This window comes from Dromaius novaehollandiae, chromosome 17 (assembly GCF_036370855.1).
Source record: "Dromaius novaehollandiae isolate bDroNov1 chromosome 17, bDroNov1.hap1, whole genome shotgun sequence".
Classification (NCBI taxonomy): Eukaryota; Metazoa; Chordata; class Aves; order Casuariiformes; family Dromaiidae; genus Dromaius; species Dromaius novaehollandiae.
This window is the reverse complement of record NC_088114.1, coordinates 4,299,417-4,327,183: the sequence shown is the minus strand read 5'-3', so window position 1 is coordinate 4,327,183 and position 27,767 is coordinate 4,299,417. Positions and strand designations below refer to the sequence as shown.

The 27,767-nt window shown below is 36.2% G+C and overlaps 1 protein-coding gene across 7 annotated transcripts in view; it reads left to right on the top strand.

Moving 5' to 3' along the window:
- Positions 1–27,401, top strand: part of MPHOSPH9 (M-phase phosphoprotein 9) — a 31,767-nt gene extending 4,366 nt beyond the window's left edge. For 4 of the 7 annotated variants that reach the window (XM_026114672.2, XM_026114670.2, XM_026114671.2 and 1 more), the window contains exons 4-24: positions 227–316; positions 3,378–3,898; positions 5,655–5,778; positions 8,049–8,139; positions 9,305–9,411; positions 9,832–9,957; positions 10,790–11,226; positions 12,146–12,304; positions 13,947–14,034; positions 14,937–15,152; positions 16,148–16,195; positions 16,728–16,792; positions 18,503–18,604; positions 20,107–20,244; positions 20,972–21,144; positions 21,916–22,080; positions 22,403–22,523; positions 23,369–23,472; positions 24,378–24,577; positions 25,150–25,218; positions 26,526–27,401. In XM_026114672.2, the coding sequence (XP_025970457.2) occupies positions 227–316; positions 3,378–3,898; positions 5,655–5,778; positions 8,049–8,139; positions 9,305–9,411; positions 9,832–9,957; positions 10,790–11,226; positions 12,146–12,304; positions 13,947–14,034; positions 14,937–15,152; positions 16,148–16,195; positions 16,728–16,792; positions 18,503–18,604; positions 20,107–20,244; positions 20,972–21,144; positions 21,916–22,080; positions 22,403–22,523; positions 23,369–23,472; positions 24,378–24,577; positions 25,150–25,218; positions 26,526–26,627 (3,246 nt within the window). In that variant the 3' untranslated portion in view covers positions 26,628–27,401. Of the gene's footprint in view, positions 1–226; positions 317–1,026; positions 1,063–3,377; positions 3,899–5,654; positions 5,779–8,048; positions 8,140–9,304; positions 9,412–9,831; positions 9,958–10,789; positions 11,227–12,145; positions 12,305–13,946; positions 14,035–14,936; positions 15,153–16,147; positions 16,196–16,727; positions 16,793–18,502; positions 18,605–20,106; positions 20,245–20,971; positions 21,145–21,915; positions 22,081–22,402; positions 22,524–23,368; positions 23,473–24,377; positions 24,578–25,149; positions 25,219–26,525 lie in introns of those variants that run through there. The other 3 variants (XM_026114674.2, XM_026114675.2, XM_026114673.2) reach the window with 3 other exon arrangements.
- The last annotated feature ends 366 nt before the right edge of the window (positions 27,402–27,767 follow it).

Genomic DNA, 27,767 nt, shown 5'->3' with positions numbered 1-27,767 from the left:
ATTTTTAAAATATTTACAGAAATTTTGAAAGATTTTTAAACCTCTAAAATCGCAACACTTCAAACTGAAGTCTTGCAGCAGTGATATCAAAACAGAGTTGGAACTTAGAAAAGTGATCCTAGAAGTTAGAAGCATTGCTTTCCTGAAAATAGCTGTTTCAGCTGCATCATTTATTTATTCCATTCGTATGATTGTGCCTTAATTATTTTATTTTATGGTTTAATAGACGAGGTGGCTACAGTTATTCAGACTGGTAGAAAAACAATGTCAAGAACAAATAGTTGCCCAGCAAGAGCAGTTCCACCATCAAATTCAAGTAAGTAATTATTTGTTCATGTAGGTAGGTTAGCTTAGTGGTTTTTTAATTTTTTTTCCCCATGTCCAAAGAATACAGTGTGGTCTCTGACACTGCTGTATTTTTCTGTAAGTATGTTGGGACTGATAATTCTTCCAATGGGCAGTTAGTTAATGGGAGTGGATGGCTGCACTGCTGACTTGCAGGATGCATATTTCAGATAGCCTTGGCTAATTAATGAAGTAACTGATAGGAAGCATTTCAAAAGTGATGATTCTTGGAGTATTTGATTTCAGTTCAGTTCTGTTTTCACAAATGTTTGGTTCAGAATGCCCACGCAGTAATTGGATTTTAAGTACAAGCTGTTTTGTATTAACTGCTAGAATGTATCAGTTCTAATTTTGAGACAGTGTAGTCTTCTCTTCATCAGAAAACATTATGTAGCTTGTAATTCCCTTATGTAGATAGTATATAGCACAGGAAAACATTCGTTGTCCTAGTCGAACATCTATTTCACCCTGTTGTTGAATAATCTCCCTTTCTAAGAATAAAAAATGACAAGAATTTGAATCTTCAGATTTGAGTCGAACCATATTTATCCATTAAAACAGAACAAAAGAAATGTATATGTGTGTATGAAAGATGGTAATTCTATAAATATATAATACTTAATATCTTCATCATTTTGGTTGCTGTTTTTCCCTTCCCTTTCCTGATGCCCTCTACACTAGTAGTAATCAACAGTTCCTGAATTGAATTAACAAGAGGTACTGTCCTTTTCTTTTATCCTATCTCCTATTTCTTCCTTCTGCCCCCCCTTTTCCCCCTCCTGTCTTGTTATTTTTGTCCCACCAGTATTTCCTTACCCTCGTATTTCCTGTCTCATACTGTAGCGGTTTGATTTACTTGTTGCTAATGATAGCCTGACTAATCCATTGTGTTGACTTTGCCAGTTTTGTCTTTATTAATAGGAAAGGCTACCTCTGGAAGAGCTGAGTTTGTGGTATCAAGAGGGATTTACTAACTGCATGAATTGTCACACTAAATATAAAATCAATGGCCGTAACTTAATTCCAGTCGTATGAATGCATTAGATAAAATAGATGGAGCTGTTCCAAACTTAAACTGGTGTACCAGTGACCTAGTGGAAACATTGAAATACAGGGAACTCAACACACTTTGATACTAAAAAGACAAAACGAATGACCTACTATTTGGGGTAGAAAAGCAAGATGCTCTTTTAGCATTGACATGACTCTGAGATAAGATCTGCTTTATGCTGCGTTTCAAGACCAGCTGTGCTTATGAAAATACCTCTTCATCCTTATTGGATCAAGAATCAAAAGACCTTGAGTTCATATTGGAATCAGTGTTGGAATCAGTCCTCAGCTTATGTGAACTATACATTAAAAGAAAATTGTGCTAATGATTAACTGTCACCAGCTACGGATCCTCCCCAAGTCAAGATTTTATTTAAGATAATAAAAACAAAAAAGCCACCTATAGTCCCAAAACGTTATACAAGTCTTCATACTGAGTGTCATTTTTCCGTTTTTTTTCTTCTCTTGGAGTTATTTGTGACTATGCAAGGAGATGTAAAAGCGCTACTTAATTGGAATACTAACCTTTCACCTTTCTCACACAAGGTATTAATGACAAAGATTAAATGTCAGCAGAGATTCTGATCAGTTTGTTTTTTCCTCAGTTCTGTTTCTTCCCTTTTGTTCTGTGTTCCCTGTCTTCCCTGGCAGAATTGAATCATAGAATTAAATCACAAGTGATTATTGCAGTCATGACTGGAATCATTAGCACACCAGAAAACTTGAAATTATGGCAGAAGCTTCATCCTTAAATCTTTGTGCATAGAAAACTGAGATGAAATTCAGTTGTTACTTTTATTGAAAGTTAGTAAAACATAGCAGGCTGGATTCTGAGTAGTGTTACATTTAGTTTCTTCTGAAATTAAGCCTTATTTCTTTTTTTATTACATACTTCCAGAGGAAAAAATGATCTTTTTTTGTGGTCAATTTGTCCCTTCCACTTGGTATTCATATGTGAGTAATGTATTGTAGTTCTATGGAAAAACATTAGTAGGGTCCCATGCTCTTAAAATTATTGAACTTTGAGATTTTTCCGGGGGGAATTGGTTTTGAATGTGTTCTTGAAAACAGCTAAGTACTTTGGTCTTGCAGTACGTAACACGAGTTGTGTGCACACGCAGAGTTCAGTAATCTCCGTACAACTCTGCGGAAGTTCAGATCCCTGGCCAAAGAATGTGGCCGTGGCTGTTAACGTGAAATCTTTTCATAGCCCTTGACAAAAGCATCAGTTGTTTCTTGGAGCTGCTTCAGTATACCAGTATGCAATTATAGACCATTTAAAAATATTGTTTACCTAATATACCAAAATACCTCTTATTGCAGGCTTAAATGAAATAACCTGTTAAATCTCTTCAGGTGATCTAGTTACAGGTTTGCTCTGCTCTATCAGATATCAAAACAATTAAAACGTAAACCTTTGTATTGTGTGAACTACCTAATAAATTACCTAAATCAGATATTTTAAAGCCAAGTTTTTTGCAAAAAATCTTACAGAGGTACATTATTCCTATTGGTGTAATAGAGTAATAGTTTATACTTCCATTAAAGCATCCTTCTAATCTTAGGAAATTTATCTCCAAATTTTAATTCTTTCAAAACTGAATTTAGCAAAGGATCTTTGTCCACTTTTAATGACATGCTTAGCTAACTTATATTTCAGCAGGTGGCTGGTAAAATGCTATAACTCTGAAGGCATGTAGCTAATACACATGCATGTTTTTACATTAATAAATGACTACAGAGACCAGTAATTCACTGCTTGGAATTAAGAGTTGTTACCATGCACATTTTACTGTTATGCACAGTATGCATATATTTACTTTATGCATGAGATGTCTCCATATTGAAAAATTGAATAGGAGTTATTTGAAATAAATATTCTAATTCTGTCACTAATAACACGAATTGAAGAGGGGTCAAAATATAAATGTGAATTGTGGCATGATCTTTTTTTTTTTTTTTTTTTTCTTCTCTCTCTTTAGCTGATTCAGAATGAGATAAGGGAGTTAGTGAAACTGCAGGCCAGCAATTGGGGTGCCGGCAAGAGCAGAAGTTTGCCTGCCAAACTTACAGACACTTTTTCTTCATTAGAAAGTCAAATGGGGTTGCGTTCTGAAATTTTTGAAGAAAATGAGTGCATTGTCAATCAGCTCAAATTTAATGAAGCGGAAAGTCAGCCAAATGCATCTGCTTTGCATCAGGAATGTTTTGCAAATGGTGTTTCAGTGAGTAGTGGGTATGGTACCCTTTCTGCTTCCGAACTGAACCCTGACAAATCTACCGACACTAGCAAGTGCACAGACTACATGGAGAAAACTTCACAAGGACAGGGTGATGCAGCAGTATTGCGGAGAGATGCGGTCGTAGCCAGTGTTCAAAATAAAAGAGAACTTTTACCGAACAAAACAGAGGAAAATTGTCCATCGGGAAGGAATGATGTTTTAGTTTTTCCTGCTGAATTCGAACATAAGGTTAATGAAGCTCAATGTAGAAAAACAAACAGGTGAGTAGTAAACTTTATATATATAAATCTATGATAGACAGTCCCCATTCAGTAAGCATTTGTTGGTACCTATGAACACTTAAGAATTGAATAAAACTTCTTGAATGTAAAAAATAGTATACTGCTTGGTAGATAAATGTATTTGATTAGCTTGACATTTCTACATGATGCACGTTTTACGGCTGCAGTGTTTTTCTTGTAGGTACATTGGAAAAATACAGTGGCTTTTTACTATAAATATGAGCTAAGATACAGTTTGCATACAGTGTTTTATCTGTGCGACAGAATTTTAGGTGTTGATTATCAATTTTAAATGACTGATATACCAGAACGTAAGATTGGCCAGCTACTTTGACTGGTCTGCGAGCAATAATATTGACCAAATACTTCTCTGGTTGCGCAGAATTTAACGATGTACTTTACGATCCAGCCTGACAGAGAGAGCAAAGGCACTGCCTTCATATGGCTGTGAGCAATATCAGAGGGCACATGGGCAGCATGTTGCCTGTGAGTTCCTGATAGTAGTTTGCAGAGAAAAAGAACCTCCTCTTAATGGAAAAACAGAGGATAGTGACAGTGAACTTGCATTTTGTTAGTCCCTAATAAAACACAGAACCAGCTTCCTTTAGAGGAATGGATTTGGCCATGTGTCATCTCAGAGCACAGGGCAGACCATGACCCCATCGGTATGCATGCTGTCTTCCTTCTTTCCTCTGGGATTTATTCCAGTATTCAATTCATGTTGTACCGTTCCATGAGTCTGGTAGCTGCAATTCATGGAGAACTTGCTAGGTGGGGTATTTATTACTCACTACCAACAAAGCTGAGAGCTGGAGAAGCTCAATTCTGGTGTGTTTTTCTTTTTCTTTTTCTTTTTTAAACTTTTGGAGAAAACTTTGAAATCACTGGCATATGACATTTTGCCCTTTTTATTTAAATATTCAATTTTTTGGGGGGGAATTTGCCTTCTATTTCAAAATAGGAACTCTGTTGGAAGGAAGAGAGGGTTCATATCAAAATGCAATGGTGGAATGGTGCACTTAACCCAAATTGGGATATATTTTTGAATTTTTAGTTGTAAGATTTTTCATTGTCTCAACTTTTTGTCCCAAACTGGGACAACATGTATTTTTTTCAAAAATGCACCTTTCAGTGAAGTGGGAAAATTGTTGTTCTTCTACTTCTAAAAAGAATTTCAGGATGTCTCTCTTTGTTTCTGCTCATTTGTCTTTTTTGTTGTTTCCATCTGCATCTTGTTTTTATCTTTCTTATCCTTAAAGAGTAAGAATTTGGGTTCGAAGGCCAGCTTAGTGTGTCCTAGCTTGTAATACCTTCTTTAAGGCCAAACTGATAACACAGTAGTAAAAAAACACTTTACATTCTCACTTGATTTTGTGTTTCTGATCAGGGTCTGCTTGAGTTGCTGAAAAAGCAGGTGTCTGGCTAAAAATATGGTGCTCTTTGTTATGATTTGTCATAGTAGGAGAACTATTTTGATTATGGGTGCAGATGATCAGCAACTTTCCTTTAAGTGGTTTTTTTTTTGTTGTTGAAAATCCCAGCCTTAAAATCAGTTTAATATCCATTATTTCTTATTGTTTCTCAAAAAATGCACAAAGGCAATGGAATTTCAATGCATATCTTTCATGGTGAAGACTAAATTGATTTCAGTAGAGGTTATTTTTCTGTCGTAAAGGGGAATACATATATATAATATACACACAGGCTGTTCATGTCTATGCTTCTTACCACATAGTAAAACTTTAACATCATGGGCACAGAAATTGAAACAAAACCAACCAAAAAGAATAAATGCGGAAGAAGTACATGTGAACTCTATGCAAGGAAATGAGCAAGCGAAGAAATTAATGCCTGAGAATGTAAGTTGTCTGCTGTTCTTGCCATTGGTATTTTTCCAGAGCTATGTTTATGTTCTGATTTAGCATATGCTTTCACGCTTAGCTTCAAGCATTTGAGTAGTTCTGTGCTAATTCGTATGTTTAAAGTTAAACTTCCAAGTGGGAAGAATTTACTACTTGGATCATTCTGTATTTACTCATGTAGCTATTTTGGTTTGTTTTACTCCTTGCCTAGTTTTTGCCTTAACTTGCATCAATGGTGCAAATCCTTTCCTTACAGAGATAATAGTCCCATTCGCAACTGAAGCTTCAGATTACGATAATTTATTGCACCATATCATTTTTTGAAGGATCTTACGTTTTCCAAATATTTGTCTTCCATTTCAGCTGGTAATCTCTCTTTTGATACACAAGGTTTAATGGAAGGTGCTAAAGTCTTTGTGAGTTGAGGCATTAGCCACTTGTGCGAGATTAACTGTATTCTTCCAGATTTTTTGTTTGTTTGTTTATTTTTTTTAAGTGGTAGGGATTGTTTTGTTCTGGTTTGGATTGGGCTTTTTTAGTGTTTTTGGCAGTCTCCAGTGCTAAACTCCAAATATGATTATTTTCTTTTTTGTATTGTTTATGTAAGAGCAAGAAATTCATTTATGCGTGTGTATGATTTAGCTAAACTAAACTACTCCAAGTCCCATTTATAGCACTGGTTATGAAAAACAAGTAACCCCAGTAATAGACATTTGGGAGGTCTAATTGGCCGTTCAGAACTGTGTGTGGCAATGCATATTGCTGTGACTGGCGCGTGCTTCATGCTTTAGCTCAAAATGTTTTTTTCAACAAGAATTTGGTTTTGATTTTTTTGCAACATGTTATTGATTTAATAATTCCATCCACATGTCCACAAATCTGATTATGCTGAGGAGAGAAGTTTAATCATATGTAATATTGTCAAGCCTAAAAAACAGTATGCAGCATGGTTATATAAAGGCTAATCATACAATCTCATTGTACGTGTAACTGTGAAATTTTAAAATTATTTGTATTATACCAATTATCGTATACTTCTCTCTTCGTGTTATTTTTAAGGAAGAAATTTCTAAAACCTGTGTTAATGGCTCCACCTGTAAGAGAATAGGAGACGTAACGACTATGAATAACTTGATTAAAGGCATGGCCTCTCTTCTTTCCCGTGGCCACTTTGAAGGTGATCCAGAAAGGTTATGAGTAGTGGATTTGGGAGATTTGGCCTCTGTAGTCCCCTTCTATTGTTAGTGGAAACAACAGGTTTCTCAAAGGGGATGTGCCAAGCCAGGAGTCTAATTTAGCTACTGCGGATTGTCTCTTTTCTCCCTTGGCTACAGGGTGCTTAAGGAAATTAGTCCCAGAAACTCAGGTTTTGAAAATGCCTCTCTCTTTCTGTTCCTTTGTAAGAATTCAGTTGATGCCCCTTCATTTGCCTTTTTTCCTCCTTAGGCAAAGGAGAATACATAAATTAAGGGGGACAAAAATAGTCTTGAGGTGAGACTATACTTCAAGCAATAGCTTGAAAAGTTTTAGCTTTTTAATTTTTTTAACACACTTTTGTTAATTCAGTGGTTCCCATCTTCTTTCAGTCCTTGGATGTATTGGGCTGTATGAATTTGCCAAGTAGCATGCCTGTTAAGGTGCTGTACCTGAATAAAAATCTGAAATAATATGCAATGTTTTTCCTTGTGTTGTTCCCAACCTCCCCAGCTAATAGTAGAGACAACTTCAAAAAGGTTGCTTAGAAAGTTTGGAGTAATGAGAATGGGGGTATGTGGCATCTTTCAAAGTTGAGATGATCAACAGTGTTTATCTCCTGAGATTCATGGTAGGTGGAGTCATAACAGCTGAAAATAAGAAATCCTGGTCTTGGGATGGGGAAGGAGGGTAACACTTTATTCTTAAGTCATCCCTGTATATGCTTGTATCTCTTAAGGAGCAAGAAAATTTTTAGATGACTGTCCCAGGAAAAGTGTATGTTTTTGTAACCCTTCATCTCAAAAATGCTCCCTAAGTGAACTGGCATGTGAAATAGAAAATACTGATATTTTCTAATTATGTGGCTTAGCTTGGTTCCGCTTTTGGCTGCAATTGCCTTGAATATGGATTGTATACCTCTGGATCACTCTATATAATTAAATTTAATCTCTTTTGTTTAGGAAGGCTAATAACATTTACATGCAATTTTTTTTAATTGTACCCTTGATTATTTTTTTTTGTCTTGCCTTGCAATTTGCCATTTAAATCTATTTTTTCCTTTATTATTTTAGACAAATCTTACTGCTGCTGCTTTGCCATCTTACACTTTTTACCTCAATCAACCAAATGAAAGTCCGAATTCCTTAGTGTCTGAAGCTTCAGGTATACTTAATTACTTGTACTTAAATTTCCTTTTCTTTTGAATTCTGTTTTTAGATCTCTTACTATAATGCACCTTTAGTAATTTTGGGGAGGTTAGAAGGTCTCTAGGAAACTTCTTTTGAGCACTGGCAAGCTGTTAAACTTTAAATAGCGTAAATCTGGTGGTTTTGCTCTTGTATTTCAAACTGATGATAGCTCCTGTGCTTCACTGCTTGCAGATATAAGACATGGCAATTTTTTCCTTCAAATTTATGAACACTTCAAAGCTTCATTTTATGTTTAAAACTGTTTCATAACATAATTGCTATTAAAATCACAATTGGGATCAACTGATCTTCTCAAATATTAGCATCGCTGGTCCAGTAATCAGAGGACTGCATGGAAATGGAGGCAGGATCCCTATAGGCCAAGGGCATGACTTGATACTTTTGTCCCAGTTGTGTGAACAGATCAGAACAGAATAATGAACTCGTCTTAAAATTATTTTTATCTTTATTTTATTTTTAGAAGGAGCCAAACAACTAATTCCCATATTTTGATTGTAACACGGTGGATCTGTTTTAGTAACAAACAGGAGCACAGAGATGCAGCTCTGCAAATTATGCATGTTTTTTTCTTTGTTACAACTTGGTTGAGAGAGGGACACACAGAAGAAGGGGAAGTGGGATTGGGGCTGTTTGCCTGTCCCCCTGTGTCATCTCTTGTCCTGCTCGTCTCTTTCGCATGCTAGCAAGTCTTGTTGAGTACCAAATCAAAGAGTTTGTAATGTTGCGTGGCTGTCTAGGATTATTCCTTGGGCAGTATGAATGGTCAGTGCTCCACTGAAATCAGTAGAAATACGACAATTTGTGGTAAATGAGGATTTGACCTTTGACACCAAGGAGTAAATGTATAGGTTTTTCCCTAATTTTTTGATTTGGTTACTGGTGCTGTGTGATGTAATACTAATTTATATTCCTAGTGCTTTGCATCAAGATTTCTTTAACTTCTGCTAACAAATACCTTAAGATCTATGCGCAATAGATACAAATAATGAATACTGCATTCTTTAATGAGGCAGAATGAGGCTGCCAGAATAATATCTTATTAATGGATTTTGGGGTTCCTGTTTGGTAGCTGTAAGCTTGAAACTTGTAATATTTTTTTCAATATTTCTTCTTATCAGGACTTTCATACTGGAAACTGGATGAAAAGGAGATGTATCACTCTTTACCTGAAAACTTCAGAAGTGAATTCACTGATATTTTCTCCGCAAAAGTATCACCAGATCAGGTAAACTTTGTACAAGTTTTTAACATTGTCTTATAGTCGCTTATCATTTTTGCTCTTTCCTACAATGGAAAGAATCAGTCCTTCAGAAGTGAACTTTCTGTGGAAAAACTTCTTTTGTTAGCTTACTCTCTCATATTCTGTTCTTTCAGTAGTCTTTTACCCCAGCTAAATTCACTTGGAATTTATTGACCTTCTTTTGTCACTTAAAAGAAAGTGCATATGTGTGCATTTGTAAGAGAAGGAAAGAGACTAGTATATTTAAGGTATATATGCCTCGTTAAAGATCCTTTTTAAAATTGGGTGCATTGAATAAAGCCTTTTTCTGTTCTAAATTGTTTTATTAGGTAAAAGTTGCTTATCTGTTTTGGGTAAGGAGGATTGTATTCAGAAAAAATAATTTAGCAACTTTATCTGTTCAAGTTGTCTTCTGCTGATGAAGTAAAGCCATCGTCATTGAAGGATATTTATCATAAAAGGCAAAAGGAAAATAAGCAGCTGTCAGACTGGAATTTTATGTCGTCTTCCCAGTCAAGTCACCCACCAGAGGTAAGATTAATCTCCTTATCTCATATCTCACTTTGAAGATGTGATAGGTCATGGGCCAGTTTCACATTAATCAGCCCCTGCTGCCACCTCCAGTGTTAGGCTGGAACAGCAAGCACTTGGTGCAGCTGTGTGATGCACCGGGCTGGGAAGCGGTCCAGCTGAACAGAGCCTGTAAGGATGCCCTGGGAAAAGGAGCACCTCTGCAGCACAACTTTGGGGATGATGCAGGGACAAACCTGCTGAGGCTGCAGCTGACGAACTGCACGTGGGACTGCAATTAGAGATGAGTGGGGTTTTCTCACTTCTTCCCACAAGACAAATGCCTGCCACCCCTCAAACAGAAGAGGCTCGCTCAGGTTGTGGAAATATTCTTTATGGTATCTGTTTCTTTATTATACCCATTTTCACGATACATCCATCAGCTTTTTCTTGTATAAAATAAGATAGTCAAATAGCCATCGTTACTTATGTATGTTATTCATGGAGTGATCAATGACTGTACGAACTCATCTTTTCAGGCCGCCCACAGATGTCCTAGTTCTTTTATATACATGGCTGAAATTTCTAAGGTTTTCTAGACAGCTACAGTTGTTAGGTCTTTATTCTTAATGGAAACTCAAAAACCCAAGTTGCAGACACTGAGAATATGTATCATCCTCTGAGCTGTTGCAGTTCCCTTCAGTTGTGCTCTTGCTTGTTACTACTAAATAATTGTAGTAATACCCAGTGTAATTCCTGCAATGTATTACAGAGTATAATGTCTTCAGATAACTCTGTTTACAAAATCAGAAGTTTAAATCACAACTTTTTAGCATTCTAACTTATTTCCTAGATCTTGACGTTGGACCCAACCCTGCATATGAAACCAGGTCAGCAGACTCCAGGACATTATTTTTTCAATATTCCTGAAGAGACAGTTCCTTTTTCTCCAGACTCTATGGCAGAGCCCAGATTATCAAGTCATTGTGATACAGACTCTTTTTCACAGACAAGTAATTCATCTCAGCTAGGTGGTAGTCCAGAATATCCTGCTAGCAGCAGACCCGTGCATTTGGACTCCTGGAAAAATCGCACATTCCAAAATGAAGACAAGACCAGCTGTCCTTTTCCAATGGCATATGCTGATGCTAGTAATGATATTTTAGTCAACACTGAGGAGGAAGAAACATTGACTTTAACTCCATCCTCTATTACTCATTGTGCTGACAACAGTTTACCAAGATATAGTCTTTCAGTGACATCTTTTGAAGATCCTGTGATATTATCCAAGTAAGATTTTGTTTTGTTTTTGTTTTAATTTTTTTAAAATGGGTAGAGTGGGTCCTCTCATGAAAGAACTGAAACTTAAAAATACTAGTCAAGTGAACAAATTATGTGAATTCTGTGAGCTCAAACATTGCAGGATTTTTTTTTTTCCTCATGAAGTATAGATGTTTTGCAGACAGAACAGTCACTTTCTGTTTTTACAAATGAGGATTACAAAGAGATTAAATATCTTTCTTGGGACCATACTATTTGATCTGTGTGACAGTGTTCGTGCTCCGTCTGCTTGACCCCAAGGTCAGAGCCTTGACTAGAAGGCAAAATGATTTTCTATATATTCATGCTTGGTTATTTACATTTATACATTAGAATAAAAATATGTGCTTATTTCATAGGATGCATGAGGGAGTTAATTTTGGTAGTGAATTTCAAAGTGCTATAGTGCATGTATGTTTTCCTACTTAGGGCCAAATGATAAGAGAAGCAGAGAATTACTTTACTTAGGAAAACCAAATATTCCCCACTGTCTGTTGCAGCTCTGCTGATTTGCACAAGGGCAAGCAGATATGGCATGTATTCCCGTGTGGTGGCTTATGTAGGGGTCATGGTTTCAACATAGTTCAGTCAGTGAGTTTTCCTATTTTAATTTTATAGGCATATTTTCTAGCCCATAGCAAGGGGAGAAGAGAGTGGGGAGAGAGAGTAAAGGTTTGTGTTCTTAATGTAAATACCTATATGCAAGCCTTAGGGGGCTGACACCACTGCCTTATATGACAGCGCTTTCTTTGCTTTAATTTGGATGGGACCACAATCAAGTTCCAGAAGCGATTTATGTGCTGAGTTCATCATGTGTAATGAATACAGCTGACACTACATGGTCATGTGGATAGCTGGAAATTTTTTTTCTTCTTAATTTTAAAAACAGGATTAGGCAGAACTTAAGGGAAAAACATGCTCGACACATAGCTGATCTACGAGCTTACTATGATGCCGAGATACATAGCTTAAAACAGCAGCTAGAGGCAAGCCATAAAACTGCTTCCTCTGAAGATTTGAAGAAAATCAATCAAAATCTTGCTGACAGGTACTGTTTGCCCTTGTTTGTCCTCTCTCTGTGTTGCGTGATACTTTTCCAATTTTAAAAACTATATATGTTTGTTTAAAATATCTTGAAGTTTATTTTGCTCTTCAGTTCTGAAGATTTCTTGCATCTGTTGAGGATTAGTTTAAAATTATTGTTAGGCATTAAGTGTGATGTTTGGACTAAAGGCTGTGTGCCTTGTTTGACTTGATTACTGCTGAAAGCAGTAGAAGTTTTGCTCAAGGAGTGCTGGCAGGCTGAAGTGGAGCAAAACAATTTGTCGTGGAAGTGTCTACATTGTAAGACTGTGCTTGCCTGTCGTGCTGGTGAATATCATCCCTCTTTATTGTTCCTGTCAAAACTACAGGTAATACAGGAACCACGTTGAATTTATTGGTAGCTCTATCAAACTGACTTCTTTAATACTTTTGCCAGTCAATGCTCTTTGTCCAGATACTACCGCTGCAGGTTGTGTGCCTCACCTCTGTTCTACTTGACATAACTTCGAATGTTTGCCATTGTATAGAAGTTCAGTGTGATTTTTATATCATTACTGCCAATCAAAGCACCTATTATAAATTTTGTCAGGTATTTTATCTGTCAAAATTTCTCCTTCAGAATAATTAGAACAGTGTGTGGGTGACTGGGACTTTTTTGTACTCATCTTCTAGCACTAGTGGGTCCTATCTATTAAAAGTAACTTCTGAGCAGTCATTTATTCAGTTACAAGTAGCTTGTGATACAATTTCAGTCATTAATTATCACGCAGCATCATCAATTAGCTGAAGTGGAGCTCTACCTTGGTGCATCCCAGCTGCTTTTGGTTCTGGAGCTGTTATGCTCTGAGCCATCTGGAGCCTCTGTTTGCTGCTTGCCCACCGTGAGCACCAGAGCCCTCGCTCGCGGAGATGCTTGGCGCTCGCAGCAGAGGCTGAAGACTGGGCAGATGTCGTAGGCTGGGCACCCGGGGTTAGTGGAGGTGCTGGAGGCAAATAGCTCAATTCCCCCAAGTACGAATGGGGATAGGGCGGCACGATCATCTCGCAGGCCCGAGGTGAAGAGCGAGTAATGATTCTAAAACATTTGGATGTTGTTGGGCCGAATGCCATAGGAGAGCCAACAAGAAAATAATTCTGTCATCAGAGGAGCATTTGGAAAGTGGCCTGGGATTAAGGCATAACATATTGAATAGCAGCTTATTAAAAAAAGAGTAAAGTGCTGGAATGAGGCAGGGTTCTTTTAGGAAAAAAAAGATGGGATGTGTTGTTATGTATAGGCGCGAGGTGGGGGAATTAATGTGGCATGAATATAAAAGCAAGGTAATTTACAACTGTGGGAAAGTGATGCTCCTTTTCATGAGTAGCAGGTGTCAGACTTGAAGTCCAGATTAAAAACCATTCTGGTAAGTTATGCATTGAATTGTAGTTCTGCTACATGGCAACTCTTCTTGTTCTCCTCAGTTGTGTGCTGTTGATATAGGATGATTGACTGCCTGTCCATTTCCACATGTGGGTACTGCTTGTGTTTTTTCTGTAGCTGCTTTTAATATAATCGGAGTGTGTATGTGTGTGTGAGAGAGAGAGAGAAAATGTAGATTTATTATTTGAAATTTTCAAGAGATTTTTGTAATTTTTCTTTTAAATAGGTGTGACCAGTTAGATGCAGCTCTGAATGAAGCAAGTGTTCGCATGAGAGCCCTTGAAAATAACAATAATATGCTAGAAAAGCAAGTGGTAAGTATATATTGTTGGTGACACATTAATTCAAGCTGCTTGTTAGCTGAAATGGTAACAGAATGCACCTGTTAGTTGTTACTCTAAATTAGATTTTTCTTTCCACTGATTTATTTTCAATCTTTCTTCTTACTACGTGTTACCAGCCAAGATGTTACACAGGTGACTTTTCTAGCTGTGTTTCTTAGACTCCCTATTTGAGTTTCAGATGAGAATCATCAGTTTTGCTTATAAACAACCCTTATATGCACGGATCACCTTTCCAAGTTATCAGGGACCAAACAGAGTTCAATGGTAAAATATTTGTGATGTGTTTCTGATGTCTCCCTCTAGAACAAAAATAAATAAAACATCTAGTGGGCAAAGGAAAGGAGAAAAAAAATCTTTGCTACTTTCTTTTTGGTTTCATATTACATCTGTGTGATAGTAGCTAATCTCATGCACACAGAGGGGGAAAAATACTATCTTTCTACGTGTATTTATACAATCTTTCTGGCTAGGTCAGACCCATTCTTTCATGACTGCATAATTGTGTTTATTGGTCAAAGAACAGGACATCTTTCTTTTCATATGGATCTAGGAGATGGGATTCAGCTGACTTAGCCATAGCTGTCTGGGAACTGCCAGCTAATTCTAGCCAGCTGTCAAGATTCCTGCTATAGCTGAAGGAAAGAAAGTTAGACAACTGGACAGTCGTACAAAATGGGTATCATCTTGTGGGTCTTCAGTCTTCATTTTAATTCTTTATACATTATAGAAATGAACAAAGCCATCTTTCCTCCTTTTAGTTAATGTACAGATGTACACCTGTTTTCCATTTAGGGGATTTCAGATTATGCCTTGTACCGAAATCAAAAATCTGCTGTGTAAACATTATAATGAATGTTTTCTTTCTTCTGCAGACAGATTGGAGAGAACGCTTTTATGCAGTCAGTAGTACTTCCAAAGTTTTGCAAGAACGTATCGAAGAAATGCGCACAAGTAATAAAGAGAAGGATAACACTATAAGTCGACTAAAATCAAGGCTTAAAGATCTAGAGGAAGCATTTGAAAAAGCTTACAAATTGTCTGATAATAAAGATACAAGGCTAAAAGAAGAAAATAAAATGTTTCAGAATGTAAGTAAGAAAATGGGCAGTGATGTTTACCATTGCAGGTTATGAACACAGCAAGTCTTGGATGTTTTGCTAAACCGCTCAATTTCCAGTTGTGAAATCTCGACGCACATCTAAGAACAGAAACCTACATTTGACTTTAGTAGGTTAGGCCTTAGGTGGTACTACACACCTAACAGAGATTTTAAAACTTGTTTAAGGCAGCAAGTATGTACTTTGATTGGCCACTAGTAAAGAACTAGTTGCATCTTGTTACAGCTATGTATGCTAACACTTGTGGTAGCTCATTTCAGGTATTTTATTGCTCCTTAAGCTGTTAGCTCATTTTCCTTTTAGAGGTATTGCAGGAAAGAATTTGTTTATAGCTTTCAAGTCCAGATGGTAGGCTAGGAGGTGGTTTGCAGCCGCAGAGGGACAAGTGTCTGCCTACTCAATTTCTGCTGTCTCCAGCAGTTTCATCTTTGTGGTATCTTAATAGCTTGTGTATCTGGAGGGGCAGCATCTTCAGGGCTAAACTTAAAACAAGGGTTTTTTTCCTCTCTTTTAAGCTTAGTGGGAATAGACTGAACTTATCTTTCATAACTCATTACAACTTGGTATAACTGTACAAATTGTATGTATTATTTCAGGCTGAATCAAAGGAATTGTGTCCTCTAATTCTTCAGCAATAGCTTTATAGTATATTGAAATGGATCTGTCTTGGTGAAATAGAAATTCAGTGAGGAATTTTACTGGTTCCTCCAGCCCCTTTAGTTCCTTTAGAGATAAATCATTTGAAATTAGAAATATGATGCGTAAGTAGTTCTGTCTCTCCTAGATTTTTTTCTAATTAGAACAACTAGAGCTTAAGAAATAATGTTCTTTTTTTCTAGAAAAATCAAATACACTCTATAGCCTCATAGTGCTTATGCATACATTAGACAAGCAATTAAGATACTCTTACTCACAAAGTCAACAAAAAAGTCAATCGTATTTACTTTTAGTTTTGTTTCTTTTAGCTTTTAGGAGAATATGACTCCCTTGGAAAAGAACATGAAAGAGTAAAGGTTGGTAATACAATAGTTAATACTATATGTGAACTTTTTTTTAAAGTAAAATCTTTATTACAAAACTTATGTAAGAATATCCAGCTATCCAACTATAAATGAGGAGACGGAACAAACCATTCTTTATCATCTGCTTTTTAAGGCCGACATGTTTCATGCAAATATCTCTGAGCTGATATATGCCATAGACTTAACTGAATTAACTTATGTATTTAGGAAAAGATCAAATGGAGAGATCCGTATTTATTTTAACTGATAACTTCTTACTGTATCTTCAGAGCCCTAGAAAGGGGAAAAGAAGAAGTTTAGTATATCAGAAGAGCTGCTTTTTTATTTTTATTTTTTTTAACGATATTCCAATCATGGACAGCAATAGTACTGCAAAGTCAAAGCCAAATAACTTTAATGTAATTTCCTTTCAAATAGGAGGGCATAGTTAATGCATTATTTTCAAAATTTATGTGGAGTTAGGCATTTTTATATATTTATGTAGTTTCTGAACTTGTTACTTTCTTCCTCATGTACTGCATAGGATACGTTAAATGCAACTGAAAACAAATTGCTTGATGCAAACACCCAGATCTCTGATTTGAAAAGGTAATTCCGAAACGGTCCAAGCGTTGTTTTAACACTATGAAATACAGGCTATGGCATAGGTAACATGCCATCCTAGATCACGATAGTAGTAGATCTGTAGTTTTAATTAAATCTTTTAAATATTTTATGTTGCTTTGTGTTACTCTGCAGACATTGTAAGAATCTCAGAAGATGTGGTTTTTACTTCCTCTTCCAATGGGATGTAATCAGCTGCTTCCTTCCTGACTGTTGTCGCTCAGTTAGTCCAGCCAGTCAACTGCTCAAGCTTTTCTTACTACAGTTGCCTCCTCAGGAGCCCCCATCTTCAGCTAACCAGTCTCTCTTCTGGTTTTCAGGAGTGAGGATGCTGTCAGAAGTTTGCTGTTCAAGATTATGGCTGCTAGGCATGAACAAAGGACAGAAGGGTGTTCCATGTATAGAGCAGGAATAATTTCTTACACCACCTGGGTAGGCACTAGAGAGGACACACGTAACAATCCAGGGATTTAGAACTATGAACGTGTCTTCCCATTTGGGAGTTCTCTGCCACTGAGGCTATGAAGCAGTGCATTTGTTAGAGAAGTCTAGAAAGGTGGGAGGTGAGGACATAGTTTTGAGGCTGCTCTAAGGCAGGCATCGTGAGCTGATGTCCCATGTCATTCAGCTCCCTCTACGTTTCCTTTGTGGTTATGTGCTGTCATCATTTTTTTTCTGTGTTTATATGAGCAGTTGGAGCCCAGATATCTGAAATTAGAAAGACCAAGAGAGACTCTCTTTTTTTTATGCATAATTTTTCATGATTTTTCTAGAAATGTGCCTGCCAGTTTCACCTTAGAATCCATTCCAAATGTCATTACTACCAAGCATTAACTTGTGCATAGTTTTCAGCCAAAACCAGAAAGAGAACAAATGTGATGCTCTTACAAATGTTGTAACAGTTCTTTTCTTTGCTGCTCAGGTCACCTGATTTTTAAAGGAAAAGAATAGAAAGAATTTAAAGAAGGAATAGAAGGAAGCCAAAATCCAACACTCTGCCTACAATCCTTGTTGGTACCATTGAGGAAATGAAGATACTGTGAAGAACAGTTCAGTCTAGAATTTCTCTTACTGCTTTTATTGTTACCCCCGTTAGTGGATGCTGCTAGGTAGGGGCCATTGCAGGCTAGGGGAACGGTAGTGGAAAGGGAGGATTTTATTTCCTGCTCCAAAGTCTTGTATTTCTGTTGAGGGATCCTCCAAGCAGGAAATGCATAAGATTGCATTGCGTTACCGAGGGCTGGTTCACTGAAGGTGTGTACTGCAATACATGGGAGAGGGGCAAATCACATGAAGAGCCTGAGCAGCAGATTGGTGGAGTTACTGAAGTGACCCACAGGAGAATAAGCCACCCATTAAAATTGGAGTGGGGGATAAATGCATCATTTCAAGGAGGAAAACAGACTTTTTTTTCTTCCTTTTTTTTGAACTCCTCTACACTGAATGCTTTAATCTACAGCAGTAACTCCTGATCTATTTTTCTAGCTAGGTTACCTAAATTAAACCAATAACTCAAATATATATTTATGTATTGATCGATTGAACTGTAACAGTTGTTCTTGTTCTTCTCCTGCTTTACCCAGGATATCCAAATAAAAATGAGCAAACCATATTTTAATACTCTAAGAATAATCTTATGTTTCTTTAATGTCTTTTAAACCATCTTATAATGTGTCCTTGTTACTTTTGTATTAGAACAATTTCAAAACTTGAAGCTCAGCTTAAGCAGGTAGAACATGAAAATACGTTGAAACTTCGTCATATTACTGAAAGTCGTTTAGGAACCTCTTGTGCCAAGTAAGTGAATATTCCAACAATGTGAAAACAGGCTGTGCAATTTTTTTAGAACACTTTTTATGTGTTTTGGCTAGAAAAGGAAGGTTAAAGAACATGTGAAACCATAGGCTAAACTGGCTTAGAGACACATGATGTAACGCAGACACTTCATGTGCCAAGAAATTATTAAAAAATAATCAAATACTATATGGGTGATCTGGCAAACTCTATCTCTGTAGAGTATTGGTATTATGTATTGGTTACTCAGCTGTATAGGGATTTCCATGCTCAGCAAAGATCTTGGGAATAAAATCTGATAGTCCAATTAGACTTTAGAGGTTTTCTTTGTGCCCTTATGTCTTTGATTTCAGAGGCTAAGTATTACTTTTTGTGTTTCTAAATATAGTTTGTACAAGTATCCTGAGAGTAGTGTAGAAGTTGAATTAAAATGCATACTCTCATTTGGATTGTGTTAATCAGAAGCTGGCCTGTATTCTGTTTTGCTCCCTTTATGTTTTAAAGACTTGAAAAACTTTTGTCTCCATCTGAGAGTGTATCGATGTATTTTTCTTTGTTTTTTAGTATTTAAAAATAAAAAAAATCTCCAATTCAGAACTGATACTGTGAAGCACCAAAATGTTAATATAATGTGTTTTGGGGAATGTCCATTTGCATATATTGAACAGTAGTATTTTTTTGATCTAATTTTTAATGATTATTATGACCCAAGTAATCTATGCATTAATAAATGTCAGGGATGATTTTCTGCTTAGAGCTGTTTTAATCTTTATGGACAGGATCCTGTGACAACAAAGGGTAAAAAGGAAGACCTAAACGCTGTGGGTCTCATTCATTGGGGAGGGGGTGTAAGAACCTCCATGGATTTGAGGTTCGTTTGTCCCTATCTGATCTTGGAGGCTCAGAGAAGCCTCATTCCAGTTGAATGCACAGCAGGGCAAATTTACAGGACAGTGGTTATGATTCATAGCTTGTATAAGGAAGAACTTTTTTTTTGTTACGTATCTACCTTCCTGTGAATAAAAACTCATATTTCTAATACTTACACAACAACCTTTATTGGCCAATATTTATCACACTCAGATTGTCAGCAGTGGTTGGGGACAGGGGGGTTCCTTTCTTTTTAAGAGACTGATAAATTGTGTCAAAAGGAAAGTTGGGGTCAGATGCTTTGAGCTAGTGGAGGTGTCAACACCAACTTTTTTTATTAGTTGAGAAATAAACAGTACGCAAATCTGGGTCCAAGTAAGCAACGTTAATTTACAGGGAGATTTGTGTGGCGTTAAGCATTCTGACAACACTGCCTAATTCCGATGTTGAGGTTTCAGTCTTAAATTTTTTTTTCTTTAGAAACTTGTTTTTAAAAGCAGTTATTTTTCCATAGAATTTGCAGTTTTATACTATGTTTGTTATTGTTTCTGCTTAACTTGAATAAATGACTGGATTTTCATAATTAAAAAAAAAATCAAAGCTTTTTATAATTGTGAAGTTTTTCATTCCTATAGCAAGGTGGTAACTCCTGATGTGAGCAGGCGGAAGTGGTTGATACCAGGAGCGGAGTATTCAATCTTCACTGGCCAGCCTTTGGAAATCCAGGAAAGCCCCAAAGACAACAGACTAGAAGAAACCTATATTCCTTCTAGGTGAGCTGGTTTCCTTCAGTCTCTACTATGATTAAAGGGAATGTGGCTAAAAACTTTATCCAAAATTGACTAGATTCATATTTCTAGATTTTGTGCATGTAAACAGTTCTAAAAAGTTTCTCAGTCTTTCATAGGTGCTATACAACTTTCTAAAAACAGAACAGTCTTCTTCCTTTACTAACATAGGAAGCAAGCAGCAGTGCTGTAGCTTTCAGTACCTTCCCTGAAATACCAGAAAGCTTGAAGTGCATCTTGCACCATTGCCTTCATGTTCTCTGACATGTTTGTGTCCATTTCTCCTCCGAGTTTGGACATGGAAATGCTATGTTGTATTAAACTGCTGTGGTTGGCTGCAGCTTTTTGCCTGTCTGAAGCTTCAGTTGTTTAGGGTGTCATTTCTCAGACTTCCTTCTTCCTTGGAAGTTTTTGAGCATCTGTCAGGATGTTTTTAGTTCTAAAAGTTCACATTAAATACTTGGAAAATGACAAATCACCAAATTTAACTATTACTGTTCAACTTTAGATTCTTGTATTGGCCTATAACACAGTCCTCTGAGGTTCTTGGATGAAATTAAAAATCACTGTAAAGTTCCTATTTTGGCAACAAACTCTAAGGCTCAGAGTAAATTTCTCTGGGTTTTTGTCTGTTCAGCCTGTATTTGGATAGCCAAACTAAAATATAAAAGCTTGATCCTTTTTTTTTTTTTTTCTTTTCGTATTATTTAAGGCACCATTCTCCTCCTGAAAAGGACCCTTCACAAGAAGACTCTTCAACAGGCACGATAGAGAAGAAGGAAAATGAGATGCCAGAAACACCAATGATTAAAGCGTTTAAAGAACTTGAAGGAAAAGCATTTAAAGATTGGGGTACACAGACAGAAAAAGAAGACACATCAGCTAGTAAATTTTATTTTTTATATTCCTAAACTTGTCTTTAGTGGCTTTTCATTTGCATGTCTTTTGGTTTTGTTATCCCCAGGATAAAAGTTGATTGGACTCAAGTAATGAGATAAAAATAGTTTCTAGCATGCAAACTTCTGGAGTTTTCCTAAGCAAATTTGAAATAATACAGCTAAGTGACTTGTTTAAAATAGAAGGAATGCAAAGGTTGCTGTTAGACCTCAAGCTAGTCAATCCTTTCTCTGAGAATATTTTAGTATTTATAAACACTAATGGAGTAACTAACAAAGTTCTGTCTGGCTGTAATTCCACTTCAGTTTTGTTCTCATAGTGTAATACCAAAATGTTTATTAGGAAAGCTAGCATCTATACTGTGGGACTGCACAGAGCCGTTCTAATAAGGGGGATTTAGGAAGGCTTGTAAGCAGAAAACCTTGAGTCTTCCCTGAGCGCTTATGGTTTTGGTTCAGGCAGATACTCCAGCCGTCTTTCCCAAAAAAATACTTTTGTCTTGCTTTCTGCTGTCTATCAAATTGGTCTTATTTAACACCACTTCTCCCACACATGCTGCAAAGCATCCTTTTTCATAAGGTGGTTTAACTATTTATTTTATGAATATAATGAACAGGAAGTGAGATTTTGAGCTAAATAGCACAAGTATATTGACATGAGGTAGACTTAAGCGCAGTCTCTGTACAGTAAAAGCTGAGTACAGGAGAATATTTGAGTTCTTGTCTCAAAAAAGATACCATTATTATTTTTTTTAATTAGAAACATCGAATCGACGTCAAACTGTTGGGTTTGATGAAACTTCTTTTGTTGCTAATCGGTCCCCAGAGAAAGCTAAAGAACAGCAAAGACCAAAACGATACAGCTCCCCTTGCGGTCAGAGGTCATCCTCTCTTCCCCCTTCAAACAGGAAATCAAACACTCCAAGTAAGTGCTTTTCTGATGCTTGGCTTGTGTTACCCCCAAAATGCAGGCAAATATAATTAAATAGTGGAAGGCTGCTCTAGAAGAAAGAAGAGTAAAAACAGGATTCTGCATTATTCTAATAGATAATCTGAAAAAAGGCTTGCCGCTAAATCATAGAAAATGTGAAAGCTGTATGTTTATTTTCATTTTTCTGTGTTGTGATGCACTTTTCATATAACTTAAACGCCTAGAGATCTTTGAAAAGTATCATTTTAAGACTTAAACATTTGATCACTTGAGTGGGAGAAATCTTAGGTCCTTAAATGTACTTTGACTTTCACAGCAACAAGAGAGATAATGTTGGCCCCAGTGTCTGTGACATACAGCCCAAAACGATCTCCAAAAGAGAACCTCTCTCCTGGATTTAGTCATTTGCTTAGCAAAAATGAAAACACAGTGACAAGGTACGTATTTTGTGAATACAATTGTGTTCTGGTAATTATTATAACAGTATGTTTATACAGGCTTAATACTGTTAATGCTGTTTCTTGTTCATTTAAAAAAGTTCTAGAGAATGAGTCATGCAGAGATTTCTATATATAAAGCTAAGTTTATTTTCTGAAATATGGCAAGAAAAATCTAGAACAACTTCCCTTATTTAGCATTCATGAAGATGAAATGTTGGGTTTATTATGTACATTGGCACAATATTGACCAGTGACAAAGTAGTAGTTAAGGAAGAATTGTTCTGTAGAGTATTTCCAGATCCACATGCAGCTTATCAGGAAATACAAATAAAAGATGAAAGAAGTATCTACCTAGTGTGTCACTTATAAACATATAAAAATATAAACATTTATATTTATAAACATGGGGAAAATGTAAAAAACTTAATTTTCTACTCACTGAACTAGTGACTATGGTTTATATTAGATATCTTTGTTTGGCAAGCCTGGTAGAGTTTCAGCGACCAGGCTCAGTTAGGAGGAAGGAGGAATGCGTGAGGAGGAAGAAGTGTTTAGCATCAGTCTTACGGTTCTTGTGGGTGACTAGGTGGGAGCACAGTGTGTTTGGGAGTGAGGGCTTGGCATCCTTCTGAAAGGAAGTGACGTAAATTTGGTGTGTTCAGATAAGAGGATATCAGGTTATGGTACTATTAACAGTATATAGAAGACTCTCTTTCTGTGGGATATAAATTGTTTAAAAACAATTTCTTTATTTAACCATAAAGATGAACAGATACAAAAATACTATTTCAGATGATAAATTATTTTTAGCGAGTAATTGTGTGCTTCCTGCCTCTCTGTAGATTTGATATCCTTCTGGATGACCTGGAAACTGTTCCTACATCTACTGTACAGCATAGCAATCCAAGAAAAAGGCTCCAGTTTATCTCACTAGATGATGTAGAAGGTAATCTGTCAAAGTGGGGGAACTGTTCTTTGTACTTTTTGGAGTTTATAAAGCATACTTTAATCCCCCAACAGAAACGCTTTCTTTTACCATAATTTCTTCCCAGTTGATAAAGTGTCAGCTTTCTATTTGAATAACTCATGCTATAAACTTAAAAATCCTCTAAATATTGTATAGCCTTTGTCCTATTATACTATTTATCTATTATAATACTGGAGATAGAAAAGTCCCACTCGTACAGTATTTTATTTTTATGTATATGTGTGTGTGCACAAACACAGTAGAACAACAAAAATAATTCAATTGAGAAAGAAGGGCGATATGTTTTCTGATGCTTAACTTAGTTATAATGCATATCTTACTAGGATCTGTATTAAGATGTACGTGCTCAGTCATACTAATAGAATTCTATTACTAAGCATTGCATTACAAATAGGAAAGAGTAAATATAATAAAGCTAGTTGTTCCAGATTTTTAATGATTGATTGAACCAAATCTTTTCTCACTTCTTTAAATTTTTGTCACAATATTCTGCTTTTGTTTTATATTAATGCATTTATTTAGACTAGTGTTTTCATGACAACTACTCTACATGGGGATATTTAGAAATCTTGTACCAGTAAAAGTAGTTATTAATTAGTACATTATAGTAGTCTGTTTGTTAACCAAAAATATGTTGTTTTATAAAGGTCACTCAAAAGATGACCCATACAAATGTTTTGCATTCTTCCATGAAATTTGCCTAAGGCGAGCTAACGAGGCTTTGCTACTCACTAGCTGCAGTTTACATTTACATACCTCCAAGATCACATCGCTTTTCTTGTTGATAGTTTCTTTTTCTGTCCTATGCAATAATTTTATAGAGAATTGCAAAATAAATAAAAAGAGCCCTATTTTGTTGATAGGAAGGCATCATTCAGGTGTCAGACAGAGCTCTTGTGCCGAATCCTTCAATAACGGAACGAAGAAAACGACAGCTTGGGATGAGAGGAGCGTAGCACAGAAATTATCTCCTTGCGAGAGAGACGTCAAGTACACAGCAAGGATTAAGACTCTGGCTGAAACAGAGCAACTTTTTGATGAGCTCACTCAGGAAAAGCAACAGGCAACCATTATTTTTATTTTAAAGTTGTGGCTAAATATAGTGTTTGTATGAGAGGTGAGGGATGTAGCAGTATATGTACATGACGTGTGGCTGAAGTTCATGCATAATTTCCAGCGTTACCCTGGGAAAGCACCACTGTCTTTCCCTGCTCTATGTCTGATACTCCAGTCCTTTCTTGTCCTTAACTTTGTTAAAGGAGAAGCACTTAACATAAACGCTGTGTTTATGTTAAGGTTGGCATGAATTTCCTTCCTTTCCTACCAGACAATGTTTTAAATCAGCCTTTCAAACAAGAAAGGTTAGTGTACTAAACTATCCTGGCAACTAAGTAAGAGTGCTCTCTCCTCCAAAACAATCCTTGAGAGGGTCAGCTTCTGTATGTCTGTTTTTGTATCAGTTTTTTTATGGTATAGTATTATGGTAACAAAAGTTGTTGTCTGAGAACAATGCTGGATGTGTATCTGCAACGTATTGGTGATAACTTGCCTCTGCCCCTGTAAGATTAAAGGTTAGAAAGGCTTGCATTGGCTCTTAAAACTATCATTTACAGCTGAAGTGTTTTCTGTTATTAGATTGAGGCTGCATTGAGTCGAATACCTTGTTCTGGGGGAAGAATGACCTTGCAAGCAAGACTAAATCAGGTGAAAAAACTTCTGCATATGACTGTTCTCTTCAGTTGCTCTTCTACTGTTTGAGAATATATAGTTCAGATGGCAGTTTTACTATAAAATAAGGTGTGATTACTGTGAGGTTTTTCCATACCATTGAGCGGTGCTCCTGAATTGGGCTGAATTTTGAATCCATGTATAAGATGATCTCTAGACTTTATTAAAGATAATGGGGAACTTACTACAAATTAATTATAAATCAGACTCACTATGTATAACGGTATAAGGATAATCTATATGACTGTGATTCAGAAAAGAACAGAATAATTAGCCCTGCCAATATTTGTGCTTTTTTCCCCACAAACAAAATCTTTTATTTTTATCTATATATGTATGTATATACACACACACATATAAACACAGTGTATATTCTGCATAAGACTATATTTTCATTGTTTGTACTTGGGAGCAGTTTTTCAGAATTACCACAGGAATAGTCTGCCCTCGTGATAACACCAGGAGGTATATAAGGGCAATACATTAAGAAAACGCAGCGACTGTGAAATAGATGCCTGAAGCCGTTGTGCTGTAGAACAGAATGCAAAGGGGAGTTTTTGTTTGGCTGGGTTTTTTTTGTCTGCTTGAAAGCATGAAGAAGAAAACAAAGGCAAAAATAAGTATTGTAGGTGGAATGCGGGAGAGCATCTTCTTGGGAAAGCTCTGCAGATCCTTATGATGAACACAAATGCCTCAAAGTTGTAGTTCTTTTTTTCTATTATTTTATTTTTATTTTTATTGTTTATTTTTTTCTGAAAAGGCTGCAACTTCAGCTTTTCTGCAATTGTAATCCCAGGCCTCTCTATCAACTGTTTTAGAGGAAAAGTGCATTCTAGTAAATTAATATTGCTCTTCGCTATAGTGGACAGCTATTGCCTAAATGCGTCTCCCTGAGTATCAGCCCATCCCAAACCTTGCCAAGTTTATCTTGTCAAGGTTTATATGTCTCACGGAAACAAAGAAATATCTGAAACAGTTGTGTGTTGTGGGTTTTTTTTTATTTTATTTGTTTTAGGACTGACTGTCAGTGCCCACTCTCGGTGGGGGCGGAGAAGGAGGGATCAGAAAACATGAATACACACACATACATAAAAATAATATGAGAAACTTGCAGGACTGGCTCTATTTTATGGATGCTAATGGAATGCTAATAATATATCGGAAAGGATGCTGGTTGAAAATAGGAATAATAGAAGTGATTGTGTTTTAGTATATGTGATTAAGTCTTTTCTTTTTCTTTCTTTCTTTCTTTCTTTCCTTCCCCTCTTCACTATTTTCTTCAGGAAGCCCTGGAAGATCGCTTGGAAAGGATTAATAGAGATTTGGGATCGATACGCATGACTCTAAAAAGATTTCATGTTTTACGTACCTCTGCAAATCTCTGAGAATTCTCTCTTGAATTTAAATACGCTTTTGTTTGCACTAATGTATAATTATGCACTCAGTAAATGCAAATTGTTTTGTATTTTTATAAACCCTGAATAGTAGTTTTACAACCATGTTACCCTTTACACACAGCAATATTTTGTACTTCAAACAGCCACCTATATTTTAAACATATTTTTGTTACACTTGAGGAATGGATCTGTTTATCCTGTATTTTAATAGTTTTTAAAAATAATATTTTTAAATAGTGATATTCAATTTATAATAACAATAAGCAACTAAAAGGCAGCTTGTTTTCAGAAAATGAAATGATCGTATTATCCTTTTGCACTTTGTTTTCCTCACCATTTTATAAACATCTAAGGAATGTTGTAAATAATAGTTAATAGGAAGTTTTGAACTTTTCTATTATGCAGAAGGCAACATGAATCACCTGTGTTAAAGATAACTACCAGTATATGCTGAATCCTTTTAATTTAAACCATGTAACATGGATATTTTTCATTGTGACACTTTAAATACGTATCTGCAAACTGGATGCTATTTAAGTAATTTTCTGTATAAATGTATCATTGGACTGAAGAAAATAAATGTCTTTTGTAAAAAAAATTGTGTTTTTTCCCTGTACTGTAAGGTGAGACTAGAACAGAGCCGAATGAATTTAAGGGCAAATCTCTTAAAGTTAAAATGTTAATTAACTAAAAATGTTGTTCTGTTCCATATTTTGCTTTCCTTCAGGATCTCTGTTTCAATAAATAGTCTCAGTTTATCAACCATGTGGAACATATTCAGCACCTCTGACTTGAAAATTCCTCTTCAGCATTTTGGGGAAGATGTTGCTCTTTTGCTGCATGATACTGAAAAACAGAAGACTTGCAACAGGGAAGCGGGGGGGGGGTTGCTTTTTGTTTTCACCTGTTCTGCCCTGCAGCAGAGGCTTCTTACCTAAGTCTTAAATATGGAAACTTTCTTTATTTCTTCCCTCTGGTTCTCTTGTCTTTTCTTCATTGCCTTCATTTATTGTTTGCCTTTTAAAATTCCATTTGGAGTAATTTAAAAAATAATTATCTTTATAATCACTCTTCAGAAAATAAATCCCCCCAGCCCCCCGCCATGTTTCCCCTTGGGGAATGATTTTA